The sequence below is a fragment of the Physeter macrocephalus genome, unplaced genomic scaffold (genome assembly GCF_002837175.3).
Source record: "Physeter macrocephalus isolate SW-GA unplaced genomic scaffold, ASM283717v5 random_33, whole genome shotgun sequence".
Taxonomy (NCBI): Eukaryota; Metazoa; Chordata; class Mammalia; order Artiodactyla; family Physeteridae; genus Physeter; species Physeter macrocephalus.
This window is the reverse complement of record NW_021145319.1, coordinates 164211-173223: the sequence shown is the minus strand read 5'-3', so window position 1 is coordinate 173223 and position 9013 is coordinate 164211. Positions and strand designations below refer to the sequence as shown.

Here is a 9013-nt window from a genome sequence, read left to right as displayed (position 1 = left end):
AAGGAAAGCAAAGCCTCCCAAGGCTAAGCTTCCACCCATCTTCTCCAGGTTCTGGTTCAGAGACCACCTGCCCCGGACGCAGCAAGCCCTAGAAGGCAGGACAGAGCTAGAGAGGGTCTTGAAGGACACAAGGTCCCAACAACTGGTTTGGGGCTTTGAGGCCTGTATGAAGTACTCACATCCAGAAGTGTGGCTGGCTGCAACAGACTCCTCAGATCAGGAAACTCCTTCACCCAGCCCTAGAGATGACTTCCCAGCAGGGCAGGGCAGACTCGGGGGTGGGGCTTGGGCATTTATAGGGCCCCTGCAGCTGGTTCTCATTTGTTTGGTTTTGTTTTTTTCTCCTCTGGGCTGCTTCTACTGCAGCTGAAGGCACTGCAGCTCATTCAGTGCTCAGGAATTCCCACCTCAGAGCCAGCTGGCAGCACTGGCATGAGACTGGGAAGGGTCCTCGGCCCGAGGCAGGGGGCAGGTGCTGACTGAGTTCACTTCTACCCCATCTGGCTTTAATTTCCCAATCTGGGTGCGTACAATTTTGCCTCTCCACAGCTGTTTCGGTTCCAGCCGCAGTCCCTTCTCTAAGAGAAGATAAACTTGGTATTTTTTATTTTAGATTCAGAAAATTCAGCCCAGGTCTCCAAAGAGATGTTCAATAGAAAACATAAACACATACACGTATGTCCTCTTTCTGGCAAGGTGCTGTGTTGGGAGCTTGGAGTGTCTCTCCTCTTCCCAAGTTTCACAGCAGCCTGGGTTAGGGAAGAAGGGCCAAGGCCCCAGCAGGTAGACTCTGCACCTTAAGGGCAGCAGCACTCAGTATTTCCGCTGCCGGGGGAAGAGACTACTTCCTGAGGACCGGAGCGGGGGGCTGGTGGGGCTGGCATCCTCTGAGTCCAGGCTGAAGAGGTCCCTGCCAGTACGAAGGATCTGCTCCTCCAGCTTCTTGTGTCGCTTCATGTCTGAGAGGACCTTGTCCAGGCGTGCTTCCCGTTTCTGGCTCCGGGCTGAGCTTCCTGGAGAAGGGGAATGAGAGAAATGTGGAAGCGAGTGAGGCAGTATGCACCAGACCTGCCTGGATCTTACTAATCACTTGGGGAGCTCAATGAACAGAGATTTCCAAGCCTGTCATGGAGGTTCTGAGGTTCAGGGATGGGGCCTCAGATGGGGTGGGCAGTGAAGATCTGAATTATGAGAAGGGGCTAGAAATACGAAGCCCGAAGCCCAGGGAGGAGCATCCCAGGTAGGGGATGAGCAAGTGCAAGAGCCCCAGGGCAAGAACAGGGAGGTCTGTTCAATGAGAAATGTAGAGCTGGGGGAGACAGGAAAGATAAGGCCAAAGATATGACCTACAGGCCACGATAAGGGGTTTGGATCTTTTAGTTTACATGGAAGCCCTGGGGGTGGGGCGGGGTTGGATTCTCAATTGACACACTCATACACCACCCCTCCCCCCGCCCCCCAGAAATGAAATCCTTTGGAGAATTTAAAACAGAGAAGTGACACAATTTATGTTTTGAAACATAAACCCGTCTCTGGCTGCTGAGGCTGGCGACAGGAAGACCAGTTAGGAGCTACCACAACTATCTAGGCAAGAGAGATGGTGGCTTGGATAAGGGTGCAGGCAGAGCTAACAAGACTTGCTGCTGGCTTGAATGCTGGGGTAAAAGAAAGAGAAATCAACACTGGCTCCAAGGGGGCACTTCCCTGGTGGCGCAGTGGTTAAGAATCCGCCTCCAATGCAGGGGACATGGGTTCGAGCCCTGGTCTGGGAAGATCCCACATGCCGCGGAGCAATGAAGCCCCTGTGCCACAACTACTGAAGCCCGTGTGCCTAGAGCCCGTGCTCCGCAACAAGAGAAGCCACCGCAATGAGAAGCCCGCGCACCGCAACAGAGTAGCCCCCGCTCGCCGCAACTAGAGAAAGCCCGTGCGCAGCAACAAAGACACAAAGCAGCCAAAAATAAATAAATAAATAAATTTATTTTAAAAACAAGCAAACAAAAAAAAGAATGGCTCTGAGGGTAAATTCTAGGAAGGCACATGGGATGGGAAACTGGGTCAGATTAGGAGATGTACACAGTAGTGTAGGGATGCGGATCTAGATAGTAATGATAACGACTTGGACTTCTGGGGGGACTGAGATCAAAGGAATGGGAAGCATGATGGAATTATCTGCGGAAGATAGGGGCCCACCAAAGCTGGAAGGATGGCACCACTGGGTGCATGCTCTCTCCTGAAACAAGCTCTGTAGATATCAAGGCACCAAGCAAAGGCATCTTTTAGGGAGTCACTTTCTGAGTAAGTGGGAGCAGAGGCCCTTCACCGCCCCCCCAATTCTCCCCTCTTGTCTGTACCTGGGGTGCGTCTCCGGTCAATCAGGGAGTCCTTTGGTGTCATTGGCTCATCATCAAAGTCAAATTCCGTGGGCATGTGCGGTCTGGGACAGGGGGATAGAGAGTGAAAGGTGACGGTGGTCCCCCCCAAACACCCACACTTCTCCACAGCCTGCTAGCTCTTCCTCTCCGGCTCTCTTCCCTCCCTCCATTTCCCATGCTCCTGGGTCCCACCTCCCCTCCCTACTTCCTCCCGGCATCAGGGGAGCAGCCTCAAGGACAAGGTGTAAGGGTGTGCCCTCACTTTTCCTCTTCCTCCTCTTTGGCCTCTGGCTCCTCATCGGATCTCTCCTCTTCACTCTGGGCCTCAGGTGTGGGTGGCCGGCGGGGCAGGATCTCAGCCTGTAGCTCCAGGGTACGGTGGGCAGCCAGCAGTTCATAGAGCCTTTGGATTTCCGAGGGGGGTGGCATCCAGGACTGCCCATCCGCGGGCAGCTCCACCTCTTCATCGCTGCAGGGCACGCACCAGTCCTCGGATTCTCCCTTGGCATGCTCTTCCCCCTCAGTGCTGGGGACTTCTCCCTGCACCTCCTCGGCCCCGGACCCCTCATGCTCAGCCTCCTCCCGGCCTCCTTCCCCCTCTTCCTCGGCTTGATCGGCCGAAGCAGAGAGGCCTCCGGTATCCTCCACGGCCAGAGCCTGGAGGCCGGAGGTCACTTCCCCTTCTTCAGGCAGAGGCGCCGCCGTGGTGGCTGCAATGTCTCCATGGCCCCGGACAAGGGACATATGTCACTAGGGAAGGGGCCCTGCGATGATAGGAGATGCAGGAGTACTGAGCTGGGGATCCCCCAACCCCAAGGGTTGGGCTCCCCAGGGGTTTAGGGAATGTCTCTCTGACCAATCAGGCTCCAACAGCAGTCCCTGCGAATAGACCGCCTGTTCCCAGGAGGGGGCGCTCCGTCCCCTCCAAGGACCCCGCCCCCAACGGATCGAGATCCGGTACTCCGGTGTTCCCAGGGACCGGCAGAAACCACTTTCCAGGCGGGAGAGGGGCGGACCCGCTCTTCTCGCCTTGATACCGCCCCTCTCTACACCTGGGTCCGGCACCCTCTCCCCAGACCTCGAAGTTCGGCCACCTCAGCTGCCATACGCACCTAGGAGCTAAGACCCGCCTCCCGGGCTGCGCAGCGTCACAGTACGCAGGCGCAAAGAGATCGCGCGGGAGGCTCAGTTTTAGTCAAAGCTACTTGGAAGAGGAAAGCAAGGGAAGGCTTGCACATGCGCAGCTAGGCGCTCCGGAATGACAGACTTCGGCCCATAGTAAAGATGGCCACCAGGGCGGCGCATGCGCAAACCACCCAATAGGTTCTGCCCAAAAGGAGGCAGTACCTCGGGCCCCAGCGGCGCACGCACGTACGGACCAACTGAGGCTGGAGGCGAGTCTCATGCAGTCTCCGTTTATTGGTGTTTCAGACTCATGCAGCATCCGGCATACAAAAAGGGAGAATCTGTTTGGTGTATCCTTTTGTTTTGTTTTGCTTTTAGACTTTTAGGTTTTTTCCCTACACTTTTCTTTTTTTAGGGGGAAAAAAAACCCCCGCCAACTCGGAACCGCGTTGTGGTTCGGTCCCCGTCCCCCAAACTTCTCTCGTCCTCTTAAAAAATAATCATAGACCTCTCCGCCCCTCCCTTGCTCCCTGCAGCTGGGAGCTTTGGTCCTATTTTGGTGGTTCTTTCGTTACAAAGCACGTGAATGACCCCAGCCCCAACGAGTTCTCTGACTGGGTTAAAAAGCCCAGGTGGGGTAGGTCAACTCAGGCTGACCGGGGAGGGTCAACAGCCGCGCCCCTCCCTTCTCCCAGGTGCGTGTTCGGAACAGTACTGGCCACCCCTGCACAAGTCTCCAAACGAGGCCTGGCTTGCCAGCGCTGCGACCCCGAGGCACCATGGGGGCGTCCGGACCTGGGTGGTCCCAGCTGAGAACAGTCGGAGCCCGGGCTAGGGAGCCCTCTCCTGACACTGCTCCCTTCCCCCAGCCTGATCTAAGTGCTGGAGTTTTTGCAGAATGAACAGTGGAGGAGGGTGGAGGAGAGGATGCTGAGGGGCGATGAGGAGGCAGGAAAAGGAAGGGGGTGGAGGATGTGGAGAGGGAAAGGGAGATGAATAAGGAGAGAAGGAAGAAAGGAATGGGGGAGGATGCTGAGACAATGAAAGTTGGGAAAGGGAGACCAGGGTTGAGGTGCAGGAAATTCTCGGGAGGTTGTGGTGCAGGAAGGTGGGGAGAGATGCTGGGAGGCTGAGAGCAAAGAGAGTTTGGGAGATGTTCAGAGAGGTTTCCAGAAGTGCAAGGAGGTTTCCAGAAGTGCAGGGATAGGGAAGCCAAGAGGCTGGAGGGGATGCAGGCAGGAGTTCAGGGAAGTTGGAAACAGTGCAGGGAGAAGGGAGGCCTACGGTTGGCAGAGGAGCCTGGCAGGATGCAGGAGCAGGAAAGAAGCTGTAAACAAGGCCGCTCAGGCTCCCTTGGTCCCTATGGGTGCGGGCCTGGGCCATGGATTGGGCTCCCCCCAGGGGAGGATGGGCCCAAGGCAGCTCCCAACAGGAAAAAAAGTCTTGGAATGCAGGGTAGAGCCCCTCACTTATACACTGTGGGAGAGGAGAGGGAGGGACAGACAGAGACAGTTGAGGGGGGGAGGGGAGACAAGGAGAGACAAAGAAGTAGGGAGGACAGACAGGAGAGATCAGGGGCAGGGGTTAGTAAAGCTGCCCTTGCCAACCCTTCCATTCCTCCCGGCCTGTCCCAGACCCCCACTCACCGCCCAAGTTGATGACGCAGGAGGCGATGATGATGAGGACCCCCCCTACCAGCGCCACGATGCTTAAGAGCTTGGCCACGCGACCCAGACGCTGGGCCCCATCCACGTCCCCCTGCTGCAGGCTGTTCCGGGACTGGGGTTAGGGTGAGGGGTGGGGGCACCAGCCCAGCCGGGATCAGGTGTGAGAGTCGTCCAGAGGAGACAGGCCAGTTGGTAGCAGTGGTTAAGGGAGGAAGGGGATTGGAGAGGCAGCAGGAGGAGGGCACAGGTCAGTAAGGCTGTGTGAAATGTCTCAGCTTCCCTCCCACCTGAAGGGGTAGGGCTCAGAAGGTGAAATCCTAGGAAGAGGCAAGGAAAGGCCCTGTAATTGGGAAGTGAGGTCCATGCAGAGAGGGGAGGAAAGGCAAGGTTACTCCTGGGGCTCTGTCCCAGCACTGGCAGGAAGCTGGGAGCCACAGCAGGCCTGGGCCAGGGTCCCTTGGGGCTCACCATGACGGCATAAGCGAAGGCCACGATGTTGACAGGCCACATGGGGCAGAAGCAGGACAGGATGGCGAGGATGATGTAGTCCCGAGGTTTCTGGGTGCCTTCACCCCCCTCCACCCCAGACCCTGCCAGCTGGGAACTAGGGTGGCGGCTCAGGCTACCTCGGGGAGATCCTGAATGCCCACCGTGAGCCCTTCCTAGTCTATCCTCCTCAACCAGCTGCTGCAGCACACGGGGTGGAGCCCCATTGGCTGGGGGGGGTTTTGTTGAGGGTGGTGAGTGAGGCTGGGGGGCTGGACCCTCTTCCCCATCACCATCACCAGCCTGCAGGGGAACCACTGCCCCATTCTCCTGCTTTTCTCCCACGTTCTCAGTCAGGACCTCAGAGGTGGGGTCCTCCTGGGTAGGGGGCTCTGGCTGAAGGACTGGCTTGGAGGTGGGCTGGGAAGCTGGCTGGGGGTCTGGCTGAGGGTCTGGCTGGGGTTCCAGCTGGGGAGCAGGCTCTGAGGCTGGCTCAAGTGGGGCTGTGGATTCCAGGTTGGACCCCTGGTTTGCAGTGGCCTCATTGCTCACTTCTGGTTTGGATGCTAGCTCTTGGCATGTTTCTTCGGTGCTGGAGTTGGCCTTTGATTCCCCTCCTGGGCTTGAGCTGAGGTCTCTGGCCTGAGCTGTTTCTGGGGCCACGGTTGGGGTCTCTGTGGTTTCTGGAGCCAGCCCAGCCTTGGGCTCTGGGTCCACAGGGGCCCCAGTGATGTCTGGGCCTGGCTGCAGGGTCTCTGGCTCATCTGGGACCCCAGCTGGGATCTGGGGAGGACCAGTTCCGGCTTCAGAATGGCCAGGCCCTTCTCCCTGGGTCTGGGGACCCTCCTCTATCCCCTTCATCTCAGAGACCTCAGAGCTGCTGGCTGCCATCTTGAGATAGGAGAGGGGAGAGGGCCTCTGTGGGAAGGATAGAGCAGCAGAGACAGCAGCAATCCTGGAAGAGGAGGAGACAGGCTTAGTGTGAGGAGAGAAGAGGTAGCTCTCAGCACTGCAGCCCAAGAGGGCAATGCTCCTATCTCAGGGCCAGCCTTGGGCTGCCTCTGGGGAAAGGAAGAAAAGTTGGGGTTTCCTTTGCTTTGGGGTGGGACATCTCTGGGGAGGAGTGCTCTGCTCAGTCTTCTGGTTAGAGAGCCCTGGGAAGATGAACGCTTTTGTAAACAGGATCCTCCCCATGGGCTCTTCCTGGGTCCACCCAACAAGATCCAGACCCTCAGATCCTAGTAGATACAACAGCACCCCAAAATCAACAAGCTGTTCAGAGACTCATGCACTCCGATAGGCAGACTGGGCAGAGAATCCCGAAACTCGCATTCCATTCCCTCTGCATCCATCCTCCCTTCCTCCCTGGGCGCCCAGCGGTGCGGTTTGCTTGATGCGCCTTTGGGGCGTAGACGCCCGCGCCCCTCCCTGGGGGACCTGGGCATCTCCTCTGAGCCCCTTCCCAGCCCCTCTCCCAGGGATTTCCTCGCCCCCGGGGGACCGGCGCCGCTTCCTCCCATTGGCGTGGTGCGCCCAGCACCACCAGCCAGTCCGCCGGGCGCCCGAATTCCCGTACAGCCCTCCCGGCGTCCGCTGTCTGTCCGTCCACTCCTACCCGCAGCCTCAGTCCATTCCCGTCTCACCTCGACGCCGGCCTCCAAACTGCTCCCGCTGCTGCCGCCGCCGCCGCCGCGGTTGCAGCAGCCGCAGCCCGGGAGGGAGCAAGTCAGCGAGCGAGGGAGGGAGGCGGCGGGTCTCCCCTCCCCTCTGCTCATCCCCTCCTCCCCTCCTCTCAGGTCCCCTCCCCTACGCTCCGCTGCCGCGCACCGCCCCCGCCCCTTGCACGCCTCCCGCCCCTCGCGGCCAGCCGGAGGGAGCCGCGCGTGCCAGGCCCCGCGTTACCTGGGCAACCGGCCGGGGGACCACTCGCGCCGCCGCCTGGCCCTTCCCCCGCGCGCCTCCCGGGGGTGCCTCCTTCCCATGCCCCGGCCCCCTCCCGCCAACGGTCACCGGGGGTCCTGGCAGAGGCAGGGGGAAACGGAGAGGGGTCTGCGAGGAGAGACAGGACCAGTGGGACAGGCAGGACCAGGTGGAGGCACCCCTACAAACAGAAGGGAAGATGAGGCAAGACTTGGGGAGGCTGCAGAGGATGACCAGGGTGGGGTTTCAAGAGAAGGGAGCCTGCAGAACAGGAAGTCCCTCTACCAAGGAAGCAGCAGCAGAAATGGGTACTGGAAGGCTCAAGAAAAGGTCCTTAGAAGGCTCAGAGCAAGGACTGGGAAGGGAATTGCAAGGGGCAGGGTAGAGGCTGCAAGGGCAGTCTGGAACAGCAAGAGGGGGCTGGGGCAGAGGAGCCCGAGTAAGAGCAGGTCGGACCACGCCAAGAATGAAGAGAACAAGTGGGGAGAAGTGCAGTTTTTATTCTCAATCTCATTGTTCCCAGTCTTAGGGCTCAGAGTTGCCCAGTCTTTTCGCAGCTACATCATCCACCATCAACTCTCAGGGCCTTAAGGGTGTGCAGGTTTTTGGCTGAGCAGCAGGCAATCGGTCTGGATGGGGGAAAGCAGCATTTATGTCCCACAACTGTTGGGGTTTCTGACCCAGGCCTCTTCAAATCTCCAGGGGCTATTCTGGGCCTGTGCAGACTGGGTATTCCCGAGAGACTCCGGAGTCCTGGAACGTGCTCTCCACAGTCACCGGAGCCTCAGCCCCACCCTGAATCTGGACTGCAGCCACTGATACTGCCTCTAGGGAGGAAGGAGCCAGAGCCCCAGAACTGCACAGGGCAGAGCAAGACAGGGACAGACAACAGGCCTAAGAATACCCTTAGGGGTGGGGACAGGGGGCTTGGTGAGAGCAATTCATTCATTGAGTCTGAGACAGGTTTTTATTTAAAATTTATTGTAATGGGGTCCGCGCAAAAGGAGGGGGTGAAGGGTGGGGAACATGCAGGGGACACAGGAACACGATGACATGGCCAGGGCCACAGCTTCTGTCGCAGGGGGAGGGATGAAAAGAAAAGGCCAGGGATGGAGCTGGGGTGGAAGAGGGAAGGGGGAGACACTGTGGCTGCATTCCCCCCACCCCCAGGAAGCACCTCTAGTCCCTGGATCCCCGAGGGAGCGGGGGTGGAAGAGGGAAGGGGGAGACACTGTGGCTGCATTCCCCCCACCCCCAGGAAGCACCTCTAGTCCCTGGATCCCCCCCATTTACCCTGGCCCCCTAAGATTCCATCTCTTGTCCTGCCTCTGGCCCTAGTGGCTCCTTCTTTTGCTCCCCTTGACTTGCTTTCCCCTGACAGATTCTCAAGCAGGATGATGTTTAGGGCCTGACCCCAAACCACCCCACCTTATGAAGGTA

At 58.5% G+C, this 9013-nt stretch overlaps 2 protein-coding genes across 3 annotated transcripts; both read right to left on the bottom strand.

Annotated features, from left to right (window-relative positions):
• Window positions 1-590: 590 nt before the first annotated feature.
• On the bottom strand, window positions 591-4967 carry PAGR1 (PAXIP1 associated glutamate rich protein 1). The gene is made up of 3 exons (XM_007107375.3): window positions 2638-4967; window positions 2355-2437; window positions 591-1013 (listed from the first exon to the last, which is right to left on the bottom strand). Exons 1-3 carry the CDS (start codon window positions 3117-3119, stop codon window positions 814-816), a joined length of 765 nt encoding a protein of 254 aa, XP_007107437.1. The 5' UTR covers window positions 3120-4967; the 3' UTR covers window positions 591-813.
• Window positions 4968-5006: 39 nt separating this feature from the next.
• On the bottom strand, window positions 5007-7374 carry PRRT2 (proline rich transmembrane protein 2). 2 transcript variants are annotated; one of them, XM_024123608.3, is made up of 3 exons: window positions 7297-7374; window positions 5636-6608; window positions 5007-5279 (listed from the first exon to the last, which is right to left on the bottom strand). In XM_024123608.3, the coding sequence occupies exons 2-3, from the start codon at window positions 6542-6544 to the stop codon at window positions 5085-5087; spliced, it is 1104 nt and encodes a 367-aa protein (XP_023979376.2). In that variant the 5' UTR covers window positions 6545-6608; window positions 7297-7374; the 3' UTR covers window positions 5007-5084. The 2 variants fall into 2 exon arrangements, with proteins under 2 accessions (XP_023979376.2, XP_028339263.1); XM_028483462.2 differs by having other exon boundaries at window positions 5115-6608.
• Window positions 7375-9013: the final 1639 nt, after the last annotated feature.

Coding starts and splice junctions, on each gene's coding strand:
- PAGR1 (XM_007107375.3), bottom strand. CDS start 3,119: ATGTCCCTTGTCCGGGGCCATGGAGACATTGCAGCCACCACGGCGGCG. Junction 2,438..2,637: donor AAAGAGGAGGAAGAGGAAAA/GTGAGGGCACAC, acceptor CCCCTGTCCCAG/ACCGCACATGCCCACGGAAT. Junction 1,014..2,354: donor TGACCGGAGACGCACCCCAG/GTACAGACAAGA, acceptor CCCCTTCTCCAG/GAAGCTCAGCCCGGAGCCAG.
- PRRT2 (XM_028483462.2), bottom strand. CDS start 6,544: ATGGCAGCCAGCAGCTCTGAGGTCTCTGAGATGAAGGGGATAGAGGAG.